We start from the raw sequence: 20,752 nt of genomic DNA, 5'->3' as shown, positions 1-20,752 counted from the left end.
AAGTATAAGTCAGAGAATATCTGTGTACGGGCCAAAAATAATCATCGTACTATTATTAATAGAGTCGCTCCCATGGGATACAGGAGTGGTGCCAAAGTCGGGGGCAGAGATAGCCGTCACACCCGTGGGCCTAAGAGGGGGCTCAAGGGTCTCTCTGCTACCTAAGAAGAGATCAGTAATATAAATGGCACATGGCAGTCGGGGGTCCAGTTACAGATAGTAAATTGGGGGACAAAGAGTTGAGGTTACACCTTTGACTCAGGGTGACAACAAGGTTTTTTTTTTGGGGGGGTTTAGCATCCGTCACTTGGTGACATTCAAAACAGTGGGACCTCTGGGGACCCTCAGGGTTTAGGGCCCAGTTACAACTGATACTGCAGCACCCCCAATAGCTACACCCTTGATTATAATAGACCTCATTTTGTCCATATTAAGGATCGCTCAATAGACTAAAACCTATGAGGGGATCCAATAAAACAGGTCCCAGAGAGATGAAAAAGGCCATAAAAAATTGACCGTTTTGTCTGTTTTCATGGTCATTTCTATCCCAGTAGGTAACAGGAATAACCATGTAAGCAATTTTCTACTACATTCTGTAAAGTCCTCCCTGAGATGGACACGTGGTGCAAAGAAAGACCTTGAAGAACCCGTCTGAGCACTCACCTTCATACGTCTCGAAGATCTGCACCGTATCCCCCACCTGGAGGCTCAGCTCTTCTTCCTGTGCTGCCTGGAAGTTGTAGATGGCTGAAGGGAAGACAAATATCACATTTAGTATAGCGGTACAAAGCCTGGTACATAAGAAGGAAGACATGAAAGGCGAGTCGTCTGGAAGAGATTTCCTGTTCATTCCTACAAGTGTCCTCGGGCTTCAGAATCACAGAGATCAAAACCACAGATACATAGTGGTGACAAACCGAGCTACGATGTCTTCTCATAGTCACATGACGCCCAGACGTTAAACCATGGACATTAAACAAGGACATTAAAATGCGTGCTCCAGAAGAGGGGCCTTATATTGCGGGGGCAATTGGAGGGGAACATTATAATGTGGGAGCATATAAAGTTAGGGTAACTGTATAACCGTATACACCCAGTTACTTATACCGAGCTACGTCCATGACTGGATGGACTGGTGTCCATTCATTGCTTGCAAGCAAAGATCCTGCATACATTTCAGCATGCAAAAAAACAAGGAACTGAGGAACGGATGGGAATGGGCGAGGTCAATGTAGAATGGGTGGAGCTAAATTTGCTGTGGCGCACCATGCATGCCACACATTTTACCCCTCTTTCTGTCCTTTGGAAGTTGGGAGGTGTGCACGTATACAGAGAACTGAGCTGGAAGCTGATAGCGCACACCGGGCCAAGCACCGGAACCCTGAAATGCATGCCAGCTTGCCTAGTATACTGGCATACGTCATATTAACTCTACCACACTGCCACATCTCCATCCATAACAGTGGTGTGGCCACAGGACAAAGTGGAACATTTTTGTGCAAAACACAATGTGCATAAAAAAACTGCAATTTATTTTATGCAAAAAAAAAAACTGGCGTACAAGGTGTAATAAATACCTGCAGTAATGGGGCACAGCCAATATACAGGGCACAGAGCCAACTGCATCCAGCTACATGCACTGTACAGTAGGTGGACTGAACGCATCCCTGAAAAGCTGGTCTGTGCAGGGGCTGTCAATCCCCTAACATTTAGATATCTACAACCTATCTTACCATAGGTCTTAAAGGGGGTGTCCAGATTTAGAAAAATATTGAGAGACAAATATTACGGTTTGCGTCATGAAAAGTTGTATAATTTTCCAATATAGTTTCTGTATAAGTTTCGCACTGCTTGCTGTCATTCATTCCGCTTAGTCCCAGTGGATCGCTTCATGGTCATGTGATTATACGGTCCATGGTCATGTGATTGATTTCCGGGATCTCTGCTTGCAGTCAGTGAATTAGAGCCTTACATCCAGAGACTCTGTCCTGTAATAAACCCGTATACGCCCGGTTACTTATACCGAGCTACGTCCATGACTGGACGGACAGGCGTCCATTCATTGCTTGCAAGCAGAGATCCTGCATACATTTAGCATGCAAAAAAACAAGCCAAAAATAGAATACCCCTTTAACTGGGCGCAGGTTGCAGACAGATAGCGCTGTTATTAGGAGCGTCCGCTATCATAATAGTCTACCCCCACCCGCTCAGCTCTGGGCACTCAGCCCCTTTGTTTCCAGCACTCTATCTATATTGTTATTGCACTGGCCAAAAACTTCCTGTGCTGGCAGCCACCTCGCCGGGATATTGCACTTATTACTAAATCAATGGCAGCCGACATGAAAAACAAGTGAGCGGAGAATACGAGTGACTCAGGTTTCCTGATCAGTGTGTGCGAGAGAAAAGAAAGACCTCTGAACCTTACACCGAAAGGCGAGACCGACAATCGATACGCTGCGATACGTCCTGGGTGAATAGTCTTATATTACAGGGACACTGGGAAAGAAAAAAAGATTTCCTTGAGTTGGACTTAAAGGGGTTGTCCCACAATGTCAACTTATACTCTATTCCGTGTCTGATCTTTGGCGGTCCCACGAATGGTGGTTTCGCCTCCTGCATTTGATCTTCAACAGTCCTATAGGGATTATTATATGGAGTGGCGCCTGCACGGTCATTGCCCCATTCAAGCTGGGGATCCACAGGATCAGACCCTTGCTCTAGGGCTACTTGACCGAGTGTGCAGGCCGAGGCATCTGCTGCTCCATTGTGTTGACTATAGAGCAGGTCCTATGCTGATCAGCGATATTAGAACAGAGCGGATCAAAAACCACTATAGGATTGAATGTATCATGGAGGGCACTCAGTCACATCCAAGTGCGTTCCGCTGACAAATCGTCTACCCCTCACAAGGCGCACTCTGTCATGTCTATGGGGCTACATGACAACATGTGTTGTGCACTAAATAGTCACACAACAGTCGTGCGACTAAAGTGATTGTGCGACATATTTGGAGCGGTGAATTGGCTGTAAATCTATAGGCATTGACGAATTGCAGTCGTTGCAACCAAAAAGTTGAAGCGTCACACTGCAGTGCATGGTGTAGCCGGTCCCAACGTGACACATTCAAATTTTTGGCACCTCCGCAGGGCGACTCCCCCCCCCCCCCCTTATCGTGTGAATAAATGCCATGTTGTACAGATCCCCTTTAATACCATTCCGCCATTTCTAAGTAATATCTGTGCTGAGGAAAGCTGGGTGACAAGCTCTATGGCCAGCCACAGGGGTCTCACCCAACTTTCCTAGGTTCCTGAAAGTCAAATCTGCCTATTTATTTCACTGGGCGGCCGCATCGGCCTTCACAAAACTTTGCCTATAGCTGGTACATGAGGCCACACAGTGGGAAAAAGCTTTCAAGCTTTTGGTCGGAAATCCAGTCTTGACAATGGTCCAACTTTCCTACAACCGTTGCCATCTCCTGACTGTGTCTTGGACGGACTGCACTGTTTACCCTCAAAACTTCTTCCCCGGTTTAAAGCCTACAGCACTGCTCATCTGTGAATAGAATCCCAAGACGGTAGTGAAGACTGACACGCACATAAGGGGTCAGATTTATTAAAACCGCAACCAATCACAGCAAAGCTTTCATTTTCCAGGAGCTGAATACAAAATAAAAGCTGCGCTGTGATTGGTTGCCCGGACAGTTTTACTATTAGTGAATCTGATCCACAGGGTACAACTCTGAATACTACATATAGGCCTTTCTTGCCCATAACAACCAATCACAACGCAGCTTTTATGTTCCAAGAGCTGAATACAAAATAAAAGCTGCGCAGTGATTGGTTGCCCGGACAGTTTTACTATTAGTAAATCTACTCCAAAGGTTACAACTCAGAACACTACATATAGGCCTTCTTGCCCATAACAACCAATCACAGCACAGCTTTCATGTTCCAAGAGCTGAATACAAAATAAAAGCTGCGCTGTGATTGGTTGCCCGGACAGTTTACTATAAGACCATGTTAGTAAATCTGCCCCAAGGAGTACAATCCTGAATACTACGTCTAGGCCTTGTTGCCCACAGCAACCAATCACAACACAGCTTTCAGTTTCCATCACGAAGCGGCCATCTTTTTTTTTTTTTTTTAAATGTAGATTGTGAGCCCCACGTAGAGCTCACAATGTACATTTTCCCTATCAGTATGTCTTTTTTTGGAATATGGGATGGAAATCCATGCAAACACGGGGAGAACATACAAACTCCTTGCAGATGTTTTTTTTTTGCCCATGGCGGGATTTGAACACCAGGACTCCAGCGCTGCAAGGCTGCAGTGCTAACCACTGAGCCACCGTGTGGCCCCCTACGAAGTGGCCATCTTGTCTGTTCTCGAAACCCCTACAACCAGTGTGAACTGTGCCTGACTTTTTCTGATGTTTACAGGCGATTGTGATTCAATGGGGCGTACCTGGTGTCATCGCTCCGAAAACAATGGGGTTTGTTCTGGACGCCCAATCCCTGACAACCAGAAAACGGAATCTCTTTGTTTGCTATGGGCAACCGTCACTTTCTTTCGCCCCCGTTTACAATTGTATATATGGCGTTACATAACGTTCCTGTGCGACCGATTTCTTATGACCGGGTCAGATTTTTTTGCTGTTCCGATGGAAAAATTGTGGTTGTCACATGAGTCACCATAACTTTCAGTGGTCACCATTAAACCCTTATCTGTTTCCTGAATAATCGGCTGAAGACGTCACGTAATCTTAGGTCCTTAAACGAGGTTCCCCAAAAACACCATACCGTGAAATTCCCCCTCCATTTATTGCAATGGGAAGCAGATGCTTCAGGGCGTCCTGGGTCCCATTGAAGTGTATGGGGGCAGGATTATGCTCGGTGGATCCGGTCACAAAATCCACTGTGTGACCCTAGCCATAACCCGCGTCCGTCATCACCGTACACCCAGGTCAATCGTGTACCCCCATTCCCGTGATCGGTGAGGACCCAGCGATCAGACAACCAGAGGGATAGGGGATAAGCATTGTTTATGGGAATACCCTATTAAAGGGGGAATCCAGCTTTTTCCAAAAACAGCACCACGCTTTTCTACAGGCCACGTGCGGTATTGCAACCCAGTCCCATGCACTTCAATATCATGGAGTTGCAATGCCCGATATAACCCATGAGCCAGTTTTCCCAGACAACCTGTACCTGTAAAGGTTTTGACAGGCGACCCACAATACCCAGCATGCACTGTGCAACTACAAATCAAGTCATCTCAACGCAGCGATGGGTAAATACCCGGGAACCAGGAATCTATTGATATCTAGGAAATTTTTTTAATTGGCGACAACAAAAAAAATTAACCTTGCCACCGAGTTGTCACTACCCCTCACGTTGCACCCCGCAGCTTACACCTGCAAGATGGACAAAGTCAAGGCAATTCGCCACCTTAGGGAGCGGGAGATTAACTCTTTGAAGTGCGGAGGTCCCCGGGGTAGGATCAGGTATAGGGGTAGGATCAGGATAATTTAACCCTATGTATCCAACCTGTTAAACTAACCGTACCCCACCCTCATCTGTCCTACAGGTACAATACAACCGCCTGCACCAGGAGAGCAAGGGGCAGGATACAGGGACACATAGGTGGAGTGTATGAAGATAACAGCAATGTTTACCCTCCTGTTAATATGTAAGGACGTCTGATACATCAAACATGAGATGTAGCAGAGCCCAGCGTGTCACTTAACTCTGTCAAGGAAAATCACAATGAAAAATTCAGCTCTGCTACAAGTTACAATGTGACATAATGTCTGTGAACGCTCCAGGGCTCGCAGCGGCTACATATGCTAGTGCTGGTCTGCAAAGCTTGCAATCTAAACAGGGTTAGACGTGCCACTGGCACAAGAGACTCACCCACTCCAAACTTCTCCCTCTTAGTGGGTATCCAGCGGGCCATATTACATTGGTGTCTTGAGAGGGGGGTAAAGTTGGCAGCACTTTAGTTAACGTGCAGGGCTCCTGCCCTCCCCTTGCTGCTCACCGTGCTCCACCATGTTCTGTGACTCACAAGGGAGGGTGCTGGGGTAGGAGGGGTTAATGGTGCAGCAGGAGTGGTTAGAGGTAGAGCAGGGATGGGGTAGGAGTGGTTGGATGAAGGGGCATGAGTGGATTATTGTGAAAGCAGCTGCAGAAGTGATAAATGTGAACAAGGAGGGGGGAATGGTTGGAGAACTTAGTGGTGGTGGGAGAGGGGAGCAGAATGAGGTGGTGCAGCAGCAGGGTTACCTGGCAGGCAGGGGTGCTGGGATAGTCCAGTTTGGGGGTCTGGTCAGTAGTCTGGACACATTGCTGGAGGCTGCTCCCTCCTGCTGCCTCTGACCCTGAGATCTTCTGGAATGTAACAGGGAGGAGACAGCTGAGCTGTGCAGAGTGCACACTGGCCGCCAGAGGGAGCAGCTGGGACCTGTCATTATTAGGTTTGATGAGATTTGCAGTTATTTGTCACAAATTGTTAGTTCTTCACTTTTTTTTTTTTACTTTTCTGCCCTCATCTGGTTTTTGTTATGTGGCCATAGCTGCAGCCTTACATGTCAGGGGAACATTTCTGCTTATTTCTGTGCTTCTTCCATATTTGGACACCGGTCCAGATTGTAAAGTTCTCATTTTATACTCAAAGTGGAAGTGCGGTGGTTCTATTTAGGGCTCAGCTAATACTTTATACATTAAGTCAGTAGAAATTTTAGCTTTGTATGTGGTTTAGTATGCTGCATACCCGCGCCTCAATAATGGAGGTGCAACATGTCCCACGCCTCAATAATGGAGGTGCAACATACCCCATGCCTCAGAAATGGAGGTGCAACATGCCCCATGCCTCAATAGTGCAGGTGCAACATGTCCCATGGCTCAATAATGGAGGTGCAACATGTCCCACGCCTCAATAGTGGAGGGGCAATATGCCCCATGGCTCAATAGTGGAGGTGCAACATGCCCCATGCCTCAGAAATGGAGGTGCAACATGCCCAGGGCCTCAGAATTGTAGGTGCAGCACGACCCATGCCTCAGAAATGGAGGTATAACATACCCCATGCCTCAATAATGGAGGTGCAACATACCCAGGGCCTCAGAATTGTAGGTGCAACACGACCCGTGCCTCAGAAATGTAGGTGCAACACGACCCATGCCTCAGAAATGGAGGTATAACATGCCCCATGCCTCAATAATGGAGGTGCAACATGTCCCACGCCTCAATAGTGGAGGTGCAACATACCCCATGCCTCAATAATGGAGGTGCAACATATCCAGGGCCTCAGAATTGTAGGTGCAACACGACCCATGCCTCAGAAATGGAGGTATAACATGTCCCATGCCTCAATAATGGAGGTGCAACATGTCCCACGCCTCAATAGTGGAGGTGCAACATACCCCATGCCTCAATAATGGAGGTGCAACATACCCAGGGCCTCAGAATTGTAGGTGCAACACGACCCATGCCTCAGAAATGTAGGTGCAACACGACCCATGCCTCAGAAATGGAGGTATAACATGCCCCATGCCTCAATAATGGAGGTGCAACATGTCCCACGCCTCAATAGTGGAGGTGCAACATACCCCATGCCTCAATAATGGAGGTGCAACATACCAAGGGCCTCAGAATTGTAGGTGCAACACGACCCATGCCTCAGAAATGGAGGTATAACATGCCCCATGCCTCAATAATGGAGGTGCAACATGTCCCACGCCTCAATAGTGGAGGTGCAACATACCCCATGCCTCAATAATGGAGGTGCAACATACCCAGGGCCTCAGAATTGTAGGTGCAACACGACCCATGCCTCAGAAATGGAGGTATAACATGCCCCATGCCTCAATAATGGAGGTGCAACATGTCTCACGCCTCAATAGTGGAGGTGCAACATACCCAGGGCCTCAGAATTGTAGGTGCAACACGACCCATGCCTCAGAAATAGATGGTGCAAATTCGCACCTTGAACAAGTGGCTATTTCAGCTTGGTTGGGTTAAGTCCCTGTTCAGATTGTGCATGCAGTGATCACAGAGGAGCAGAGCTAGTGATGTTTGTATTGCAGGATGCTAAGCTGTAACTTCAGGCACCTGGGCCCCAATGTAAAATCTGTAATGGGGCCACTACTTACCATTCTGGTGTCTGCTTACATTACAGAGGCCTTTGGGTCCCGTGGGGCCTAGTTTCGATTCCAGCCTATGTTCCCCTATAGCTACACGCTACCTGAGAGGTGTCACTTTAAATGGGTGCGGGTCGTCGCGTGGTCAGTTCTGGTATTTTGTGCGCTGGTTCCCTAAAGGCAGACCCACGTGCGGACGTAGATGTGGCCACCTTGGTGGTCAGTTTCATCAGTGGAGTAGACGTATACTATAGCCATAGAGATGCCGGTCAGTTTTACAGCTAAAGACTTTGACAAGTAAGAGGACGGGTTCTATGTTGGTGGGTGACGCTTCCACCATGACTGGGGGGGCGGCGGGCTATTTGCTGGCATGTCTGGAGAAGCTAGGCCTAACATCCATCTGTTATCTGTCACTAAAGCGTTCCATGTCTTGTATCTTCAACATCTGCCACTGTAAAGTGGACTATAGCAAGGAGCTAAGTGGCTAGTGTGTCCATCTTCGTAGATGGGTGGCTTCAGGTGACACAGAGGGTCTTTGGAGAAGGCAGGCCAAGAACAGTGGTATGTTGGCTGTACACCAGTGTGGTATCTAAGGGGAGCAGCCATATTGGCGACTACCTAGCAGCACCTTACACCTCGATAATGGGGCATTCAGCCATCTAATGACAGCAGGGACAGAGATAGGAGGCTGTCTATAGTATCACATGAGTCACATCCTAACATATACATGTTCTACCAAAACTAAAACGGGTCCTGCAAAAATCAAGACCCCATATTGTGGCATTGACGCAAAAATAAAATGAAACTACTAAATTGTAAATGCTTATGTAAAAAAGAATGCATTAAAAAAGAAAAAAAATCCTTAATCCTGCCGTCCTGAGCCGCACCCTGGAGAGGGACTGATACTGAAAATCCAGACCCACCAGCAGAATGTACCTTCCGAGTCCCAGGAGATGTCGTATCTTATGATATGTGTCCCTGGTGTCAGCGTCTGACCTGTGATTATATACAGGCCGTGTAGGGGACATATATTAGAGCGGGGCCACTTTAAAGAATTGCTCGGGGACAATGCATCACAGTAAGTGGAGGAGCTGTCAGCGCACGGTCTGGGCCTCCTGTTTACTCGCTCTCTGCTGGCAGGAACCTTACATTTCCATAGTCAGTGACTACAGGGCTGAAGCAGCCTCCAGGAACATCCATTGTGACTCTGCCACCTCCTTGTAGCTGCAGTATACTAAGATGACCATGGCCGTGATCCGTGTTCTAGCCGTGTATTTCTTGGAGTGCACACTGACCCATTCATTTCTATGGGCCTGTACGCATGTCCGTGAATTACACAGTCACATGTCCAGGCCTCAAAATATAGAACGAGTCCTATTCCTGTCCTATTTTGCAGCCCTTGCTATTCATTTAAAGGGATCCTATCATTACAATCCCTTTTTTTCTAACTAACACATAGGAATAGCCTTAAGAAAGGCTATTCTTCTCCTACCTTTAGATGTCTTCTCCACACCGTCGTTCGGTAGATATTCCGTTTTCTGTCTTTATGCAACTGAGTTCTCTCGCAGCACTGGGGGCGTCCCCAATGCTGCGAGAGAACTCTTCAGTATCTCACAGTATTACAAATATGTATATTCTATATAGGAAAATTCACTGAAAAGTGGAGGACACGATCCACTCCTAGAATATATATAAAATAAAACATCACTTTTATTAAATTTCTCTAAAAACAAAGCATAAATTGTTACACACCTTGCTCCAGTGTACCTCAATTGTGAGGGTAAAGAAACCAGGGAGGGGAGAAATTTAATAAAAATGATGTTTTATTTTATATATATTCTATGAGTGGATAGTGTCCTCCACTTTTCAGTGAGAGAACTCTCCAGCGCCACCTCCATCATCTTCAAGAATCGTCCTCTTTGCGTCGTCTTCTAGCCTGGCTTTCAATCTTCTACACATGTGCAGTCGGCTCGACCTGCGGGCCTCGAGCAGAGCCGACTGCACCTGCGCACGGCCATTTTTTTGTGGCTGCTTAAAACAAGAGCTCGCATAAGTGGCCACAAAAAAATAGTAGGCTCTGCCTGCTGGCAGAGCTGATTGCGCATACGTAGAAGATTGAAAGCCAGGCCGGAAGATGACGCGTAGAGGCCGGTTCCTGAAGAAGATGGAGGCGGCGCTGGAGAGTTCTCTCGCAGCATTGGGGACGCCCCTAGTGCTGTTTGAGCGCTGGGGCCCACCCCAGTGCTGCGAGAGAACTTATTTGCATAAAGACGGAAAACGGAATATCTACAGAATGGTGGCTCGGAGAAGACATCTAAAAGTAGGAGAAGAATAGCCTTTCTTAAGGCTATTCCTATGTGTTAGTTAAAAAAAATGGGATTCTAATGATAGGATCCCTTTAATGAATGGGGCCATGAAAGCATAGTCCGTGCATAGGCGGCACACGGGTGACATCCACATGTCCCTGTAAACCACCCGTGCCTTTAATTCAGCACACGGTCAACCGCAACCAGCCTTACTCCTACAGTCATGTAAGTATACAACATAGAAGTCTATGGAGAGAGGACGGAGGAGGAAGAGGAGAGCTCCTCAAAGCTGAGAGACATTGTTACTATAGAGAGACAGTTTTCCATACATCAAGACTAACCACTAAGGGTCTTGGCCACCGGACCTGTTCACCAGTGTTTGTCCAGATGGAAAGCCCACCCTAGGGGTATGTCCTCTAGTCACTGAGGGTTAGTTGCTGCTGAGTCTCTGGTGTCTAGTCCACTGCAGTGTACCGTACAAGAACACAAGAGGGCTTACCAAGTCTCATCCATACGCCAGGACATAAACCAAGGAAAAATAAAATACCCATTTTGGGCCCTTTAGACAAACCCTGTTGGAAAATTAGGAGCCCAGTGGTCCTAGGTGGGGGTAGCCTTAAAGTGTATGGCCATCCTTAGACCTCATGCACACAGGCAAATAAGGTCTGGAAATTGTGGCCTACATATTGACTTCATTTCTCAGACTGAATGCGACCCATAGACTGAGACTCCTTATCTTATAGTCATCTATATATACTGTATATAGTATAGGATAGTAGAGCCGCGAGGAGGCAGGGACTCCTAACATTATAGGATGGAAAGAGTCCCGTCTCCTGACACTGTGCAGACCGGGAAATCTGGCCAATATGTGGACTGGATTTCTGACCTTTATGTACCCATAGGGTGTTCTGGGCTAAAAATATTGACGCTCACTAAGATGAGATATCTGGGGGGTCTGACACCCATTACCCCACCAAGATACCTAATACCTAATATATCGCAGATATTCCATGTTATGTCTTCATTTGTGGCGAAGGACAACCTCAGCACCACTACACGGTGTACACACGGATACATGCACTCCCTCCATGTGGATAGAATGTTACAGTTTGATAAATATTTACACGTTGTAGTAATAAGGATACAAATATTGATACAATGTATCGCTCCACTGACAACATTTGGCCTTTTATAGCACAAGTTGATGATAATATTTGGGCCCGGGCGGGTTGTTGTTACACCGCCCAGGAATGTTTAGTGCGCGGCCTTCCCTGTATCTTTATATATCTCCACTGCTGGATTATTTGGGGTTATTTTTGTGAAGTATGTGACTGTGATACTTATTGCTCTGGCCTGGAGGTCACGGCCATGTAGTTCATAGTATGTGGGGACCACAGAGCTGCCTAAGATAGGTCAAAATGTGGATGACAAATGTAAACAGTATCATGCACGTAATACCGTACAGTAATACGTAATACAGGACATTATACAGACATTAGAAGTAACTTTTCTGGAAGAATGAGCAACATGTGCAATGTTATCCAGGGAACTAATAGTCACAAGAACCTGCCCCATCCAGGAACAATGAGGCTTAGAGGTGCGGTCACATCACTTGTAAACATATCGATAGTGTCATGTGTGGATATGTCGCTATACCACTGTGATTCATGGGTGTCCTGACCTCACGTTAATCCCATGTGTTTCCATTTACCATGCTCAGATCAATACAAAGCTTCTTTCCCAGGCCACCCATTCTAATTTAGAGGGTTATTCTATTCCTATGACATTCGGGGCATACAATATTCCTAGGCTTATATGGAACATCCAGGGTCCTATAGAAGGTATCAGAATGTTATCAGCCAGTTATTAGTCTATAAGGATAATGGAAACAGTACAGAAATAATACATACAGTGATGTCACAGTACAGGGATAATACACACAGTGATGTCACAGTACAGGGATAATACACACAGTGATGTCACAGTACAGGGATAATACACACAGTGATGTCACAGTACAGGATAATACACACAGTGATGTCACAGTACAAGATAATACACACAGTGATGTCACAGTACAGGGATAATACACACAGTGATGTCACAGTACAGGGATAATACACACAGTGATGTCACAGTACAGGGATAATACACACAGTGATGTCACAGTACAGGATAATACACACAGTGATGTCACAGTACAAGATAATACACACAGTGATGTCACAGTACAGGGATAATACACACAGTGATGTCACAGTACAGGATAATACACACAGTGATGTCACAGTACAAGATAATACACACAGTGATGTCACAGTACAGGATAATACACACAGTGATGTCACAGTACAAGATAATACACACAGTGATGTCACAGTACAGGGATAATACACACAGTGATGTCACAGTACAGAGATAATACACACAGTGATGTCACAGTACAGGGATAATACACACAGTGATGTCACAGTACAGAGATAATACACACAGTGATGTCACAGTACAAGATAATACACACAGTGATGTCACAGTACAGAGATAATACACACAGTGATGTCACAGTACAGAGATAATACACACAGTGATGTCACAGTACAGAGATAATACACACAGTGATGTCACAGTACAGGGATAATACACACAGTGATGTCACAGTACAGGGATAATACACACAGTGATGTCACAGTACAGAGATAATACACACAGTGATGTCACAGTACAGGGATAATACACACAGTGGTGTCACAGTACAGAGATAATACACACAGTGATGTCACAGTACAGGGATAATACACACAGTGGTGTCACAGTACAGAGATAATACACACAGTGATGTCACAGTACAGAGATAATACACACAGTGATGTCACAGTACAGAGATAGTACACACAGTGATGTCACAGTACAGAGATAATACACACAGTGATGTCACAGTACAGGGATAATACACACAGTGATGTCACAGTACAAGGATAATACACAGAGTGATGTCACAGTATAGGGATAATACACACAGTGATGTCACAGTACAGGGATAATACACACAGTGATGTCACAGTACAGGGATAATACACACAGTGATGTCACAGTACAGAGATAATACACACAGTGATGTCACAGTACAGGGATAATACACACAGTGATGTCACAGTACAGGGATAATACACACAGTGGTGTCACAGTACAGAGATAATACACACAGTGATGTCACAGTACAGGATAATACACACAGTGATGTCACAGTACAGGGATAATACACACAGTGATGTCACAGTACAGGGATAATACACACAGTGATGTCACAGTACAGGGATAATACACACAGTGATGTCACAGTACAGGGATAATACACACAGTGATGTCACAGTACAGGGATAATACACACAGTGATGTCACAGTACAGAGATAATACACACAGTGATGTCACAGTACAGGGATAATACACACAGTGATGTCACAGTACAGGGATAATACACACAGCGATGTCACAGTACAGAGATAATACACACAGTGATGTCACAGTACAGGGATAATACACAGAGTGATGTCACAGTATAGGGATAATACACACAGTGATGTCACAGTACAGAGATAATACACACAGTGATGTCACAGTACAGGGATAATACACACAGTGATGTCACAGTACAGGAATAATACACACAGCGATGTCACAGTACAGGGATAATACACACAGTGGTGTCACAGTACAGAGATAATACACACAGTGATGTCACAGTACAGGGATAATACACAGAGTGATGTCACAGTACAGGGATAATACACACAGTGATGTCACAGTACAGGGATAATACACACAGTGATGTCACAGTACAGGGATAATACACACAGTGGTGTCACAGTACAGAGATAATACACACAGTGATGTCACAGTACAGGGATAATACACACAGTGATGTCACAGTACAGAGATAATACACACAGTGATGTCACAGTACAGGGATAATACACACAGTGATGTCACAGTACAGGGATAATACACACAGTGATGTCACAGTACAGGGATAATACACACAGTGATGTCACAGTACAGGGATAATACACACAGTGATGTCACAGTACAGGGATAATACACACAGTGATGTCACAGTACAGGATAATACACACAGTGATGTCACAGTACAGGGATAATACACACAGTGATGTCACAGTACAGAGATAATACACACAGTGATGTCACAGTACAGGGATAATACACACAGTGATGTCACAGTAAAGGGATAATACACACAGTGATGTCACAGTACAGGGATAATACACACAGTGATGTCACAGTACAGGGATAATACACACAGTGATGTCACAGTATAGGGATAATACACACAGTGATGTCACAGTACAGAGATAATACACACAGTGATGTCACAGTACAGGGATAATACACACAGTGATGTCACAGTACAGGGATAATACACACAGTGATGTCACAGTACAGGGATAATACACACAGTGATGTCACAGTACAGGGATAATACACACAGTGATGTCACAGTACAGGGATAATACACACAGTGATGTCACAGTATAGGGATAATACACACAGTGATGTCACAGTACAGAGATAATACACACAGTGATGTCACAGTACAGGGATAATACACACAGTGATGTCACAGTACAGGGATAATACACACAGTGATGTCACAGTATAGGGATAATACACACAGTGATGTCACAGTACAGAGATAATACACACAGTGATGTCACAGTACAGGGATAATACACACAGTGATGTCACAGTACAGGGATAATACACACAGTGATGTCACAGTACAGAGATAATACACACAGTGATGTCACAGTACAGGGATAATACACACAGTGATGTCACAGTAAAGGGATAATACACACAGTGATGTCACAGTACAGGGATAATACACACAGTGATGTCACAGTACAGGGATAATACACACAGTGATGTCACAGTATAGGGATAATACACACAGTGATGTCACAGTACAGAGATAATACACACAGTGATGTCACAGTACAGGGATAATACACACAGTGATGTCACAGTACAGGGATAATACACACAGTGATGTCACAGTACAGGGATAATACACACAGTGATGTCACAGTACAGGGATAATACACACAGTGATGTCACAGTACAGGGATAATACACACAGTGATGTCACAGTATAGGGATAATACACACAGTGATGTCACAGTACAGAGATAATACACACAGTGATGTCACAGTACAGGGATAATACACACAGTGATGTCACAGTACAGGGATAATACACACAGTGATGTCACAGTATAGGGATAATACACACAGTGATGTCACAGTACAGAGATAATACACACAGTGATGTCACAGTACAGGGATAATACACACAGTGATGTCACAGTACAGGGATAATACACACAGTGATGTCACAGTACAGGGATAATACACACAGTGATGTCACAGTACAGGGATAATACACACAGTGATGTCACAGTATAGGGATAATACACACAGTGATGTCACAGTACAGAGATAATACACACAGTGATGTCACAGTACAGGGATAATACACACAGTGATGTCACAGTACAGGGATAATACACACAGCGATGTCACAGTACAGGGATAATACACACAGTGGTGTCACAGTACAGAGATAATACACACAGCGATGTCACAGTACAGGGATAATACACAGAGTGATGTCACAGTACAGGGATAATACACACAGTGATGTCACAGTACAGGGATAATACACACAGTGATGTCACAGTACAGGGATAATACACACAGTGATGTCACAGTACAGGGATAATACACACAGTGATGTCACAGTACAGAGATAATACACACAGTGATGTCACAGTACAGGGATAATACACACAGTGATGTCACAGTACAGGATAATACACACAGTGATGTCACAGTACAGGGATAATACACACAGTGATGTCACAGTACAGGGATAATACACACAGTGATGTCACAGTACAGGGATAATACACACAGTGATGTCACAGTACAGGGATAATACACACAGTGATGTCACAGTACAGGGATAATACACACAGTGATGTCACAGTACAGAGATAATACACACAGTGATGTCACAGTACAGGATAATACACACAGTGATGTCACAGTACAGGGATAATACACACAGTGATGTCACAGTACAGGGATAATACACACAGTTATGTCACAGTACAGGGATAATACACACAGTGATGTCACAGTACAGGGATAATACACACAGCTATGTCACAGTACAGGGATAATACACACAGTGGTGTCACAGTACAGAGATAATACACACAGTGATGTCACAGTACAGGGATAATACACACAGTGATGTCACAGTACAGGGATAATACACACAGTGATGTCACAGTACAGGGATAATACACACAGTGATGTCACAGTACAGAGATAATACACACAGTGATGTCACAGTACAGGGATAATACACACAGTGATGTCACAGTACAGGGATAATACACACAGTGATGTCACAGTACAGAGATAATACACACAGTGATGTCACAGTACAGAGATAATACACACAGTGATGTCACAGTACAGGATAATACACACAGTGTTGTCACAGTACAGGGATAATACACACAGTGATGTCACAGTACAGGGATAATACACACAGTGATGTCACAGTACAGGGATAATACACAGAGTGATGTCACAGTACAGAGATAATACACACTGATGTCACAGTACAGGGATAATACACACAGTGATGTCACAGTACAGGGATAATACACACAGTGATGTCACAGTACAGGGATAATACACACAGTGATGTCACAGTACAGGATAATACACACAGTGATGTCACAGTACAGGGATAATAAACACAGTGATGTCACAGTACAGAGATAATACACACAGTGATGTCACAGTACAGGGATAATACACACAGTGATGTCACAGTACAGAGATAATACACACAGTGATGTCACAGTACAGGGATAATACACACAGTGATGTCACAGTACAGGGATAATACACACAGTGATGTCACAGTATAGGATAATACACACAGTGATGTCACAGTACAGGGATAATACACACAGTGATGTCACAATACAGGGATAATACACACAGTGATGTCACAGTACAGGGATAATACACACAGTGATGTCACAATACAGGGATAATACACACAGTGATGTCACAGTACAGGGATAATACACACAGTGATGTCACAGTACAGAGATATCAGGGATTCAGTAACAAGCAGTTAGTATCCCGGCTGTGCCATCACTGGGGTACAAATGGGGAGACCAGAGAACCCTTTTAGGTCCTAATTCCAATGCTGAGTACATGTAACACCAGTAGGAGTTGACCTTTATTTCCTACATACATAGTAAGATAAATATCTTCAGATTCTCCTCCTGTATTTCAGGCCCTGTGATCGATACTGCTGTGTCCGGTATACGGATGATTTTCTCATGTTGCTCTTTCCTCCTGACATTAACCACAGATCCTCCGCAGAGATGTGGACGACATCCAGAGACAACGCTCGAGCTTTCTTATCCAACACAACCGCAGAAACAAAGACTGATACTTTATTTCTTCTAGTTTAGCATTGATGTCACATTTAGTAGTTTCAGATCCTCAAGGAAATGTAACATACAGCAAAGATCACAGAACAGTATCCAATGGTTGTATAAACCGAAATGAGTGCAAAAGTAATTGCCCCCCCCATGTAATACCTATGCGTGCCAGCTATACTGCAATACCTGGATGTTGTGCTCATAACTGAAGGTTTGTTGTCTACAAGGCTTTGGGTGAATTTTAGGCTATTGTTCTTATCACTGTTGCTTGTACACCCTAAATTCTAGCGGTTAATAACTCCACTGGTACCTGTTTAACCCTTATGATGCTGCAAATACAATTTTAATAAAAGGCGGCAGCCATGTACCCCAGTTGTCTCCTTTAAAAAAAAAAAAAAAAGTGTAGGAAGATGAAGAGATGTGAGGTGCAGGGTGTATTGTGGGGGGAAAGATGCAGGGCCACATCTCTAAAGAGGCGAGGTGAGGCAGCCGCCTCAGGCGGCACTTTAGAGGGGGGGCAGCAGCTGAGAGAAATGGACTTTTTTTTTTTTACTTTTTTTCCCCCTAAACTAGCCCAGGACAAAGCCACTCTGTAAACAAATCCAAGCAGTCCTATCCTGAGCTGATTTAGATCTCTGCATCTGAGCGCAGGAGGCGTTATCAGGCAGACGCAGACACAGATGTGGGGTGCGGCGGGGGGGAGTGATGTGGGGTTCAGGGTATAATGTGCAGGGGTGAGAGATGTGAGGTGCAGTGTGTACTGTGTGGGGGAAGAAATGCGAGGTGCAGGGTGTACTGTGTGTGTGGGGGAAAGATGTGGAGTGCAGGGTGTACTATGAGGGTAAGAGGGGTGGGAGAAAGGTGGGGTGCTGTGTATAGGGGAGAGATGTGGGGTGCAGGGTGTACTCTTTTGGGGCTCAAAGATGTGTAGGTCATGGTGTACTGTGAGGGTGTGAGTGGTGGTAGGAAAGTGGGGGGAAGATGTGGTGTGCAGGGTGGACTGTGTGGGAGGAGCCTTAGTTGATTCCTACCAGTTCTATGGTCTAGTCCTGGTCCCAACTCCAGAGATCCCTAGCTTTTTTGTGTTTCCCTGACCCTTGGTGCTGTTGCTAACCTTTATTGCTAGAGCTAGGTTCTGGACAGAGTCAGTCTCCTTCACCCTCTTGCAGCTATCCCTACTTACAGCAGAAGGAGTCTTCTCAGCTATACTGCCAGCCACTACTGAGTCTCTGCTCCTTCCTGACAAGCAGGACAAAAACTATGACTACAAGCTTTCTGCATAAGCCAGCTGAGCCTGAGCTTTAGATTCTGGGCCCGAACATTGAATATGTATAAGTTACCAATTATCATCTGTTCCTCATATATTCTGTATATTCTGTAGCTTGTCCGTGATGACTTGAGTCTTCCGCGGTGTCCTCTATGCTTGTCCTGGTTCTTCCTGTGCAGTCTGGTTCATTCCCACAGTCCTGGTCCTACACACAGGAGCGCCTAGGAAATGAGTTTAACCTCTGCCCCACCATCATGGCGTCAGAGACTCAGCGCATGGTTATGTTTAGAGTGGAAAATACAACTTTTCTGTCCTGTGAAGCTGCTGTGCAGAACTATGTAAATAGCTTCACGACAGGACCGGGAGGAGGAAATGGAGAGTCCTGGAGGGAGCGAAGACGTTCATTGTAGGCAGATGTGTCTTCATGGAGGTCACTCCGACCCTTGAAATGACCTTATTTTGGCAAATCTATGGCAATATGTGGACACTAAAATGCCGCTACACTCTAAAATGTCCCAACCTCCAACCCACTGAAAGAGGGGCAGAATGTGCTTTATACATACTAGCAAATTTAGCCCCACCCACTTCTTTACTTTGACTCCACCCATTCCATTTCATTTCTCTTTGTGCCCCCGCACAGTATAACGCCCCTACAGTCACAAAATGTCCCCAAATTATAATGTCCCCCATCCTACTGCCCTATAATATAAAGTTCTTCTTTTGCTGCACCCCCAGTTTAATGTCCCCCTCCATCTGCCCCAAAGTATAAAGTCCCCCACAGTATAATGCTGTCCCCTTTCAGCTCCTCCACAGTTTAATGTCCCCCTCCATCTGCCCCATAGTATAATGCCCCAATCCACTTTCCCCCACAGATTAATGCCCCCTCCATCTGCCCCATAGTATAATGCCCCGATCCAGTTGCACCCACAGATTAATGCCCCCTCCATCTGCCCCATAGTATAATGCCACCTTGCAGTTGCCACCACAGTTTAATGTCCCCCCATGTGCCCCCACAGTTTAAAGTCCCCTTCCAGTTGGTCACACTCCTGTAGTTATTGTAACTAATGGACTTTGTGGCTAACAGGGAAGTCTGTCAGTCACAGGGGGTCTCTGCTGTCTGAATCTGCCCCCTAGTATTTGTCCCTACACAGTCTGATAGGGTCAGCAGATTCCGCCTCAAAACCTGCCTGAAATACCTTTATGGCTTCCTTTTGCCTTGAGTGTTGTCCTCACCATTCTTAGCTGATCTGCGGCCCTGCCTTGTTGTTTGCTCCCGGTTCCTGTTGTTCCTCTGGTTGTTGTTCAGGTCAGTTCCCTTTCTGGTTCATGGCTGATCTTGTTTACACCTCTGGTTCTCTGCTCTTTCTGTAGTTACCTATATGTATAAGTGCCTTATGTTCCTTGAGTAGACTTGGATATATACCATAACATGCAGCGTCCACTAGGGGGAACATTTGAGCTAATCAAATTACTGATGCAGTCAGCTCC

At 45.3% G+C, this 20,752-nt stretch overlaps 1 protein-coding gene across 1 annotated transcript in view; it reads right to left on the bottom strand.

Moving 5' to 3' along the window:
* Positions 1–6,371, bottom strand: part of DOCK5 (dedicator of cytokinesis 5) — a 57,469-nt gene extending 51,098 nt beyond the window's left edge. The window contains exons 1-2 of the mRNA XM_075272672.1: positions 5,912–6,371; positions 664–747 (exon numbers count right to left, since the gene is read on the bottom strand). Of these exons, the coding sequence (XP_075128773.1) occupies positions 664–747; positions 5,912–5,954 (127 nt within the window). The 5' untranslated portion in view covers positions 5,955–6,371. The remainder of the gene's footprint in view (positions 1–663; positions 748–5,911) is intronic.
* Positions 6,372–20,752: the final 14,381 nt, after the last annotated feature.

This window comes from Leptodactylus fuscus, chromosome 5, assembly GCF_031893055.1.
Source record: "Leptodactylus fuscus isolate aLepFus1 chromosome 5, aLepFus1.hap2, whole genome shotgun sequence".
NCBI classification, from domain to species: Eukaryota; Metazoa; Chordata; class Amphibia; order Anura; family Leptodactylidae; genus Leptodactylus; species Leptodactylus fuscus.
The sequence above is the reverse complement of the archived record's forward strand: the minus strand, read 5'-3'. Positions and strand labels throughout refer to the sequence as shown.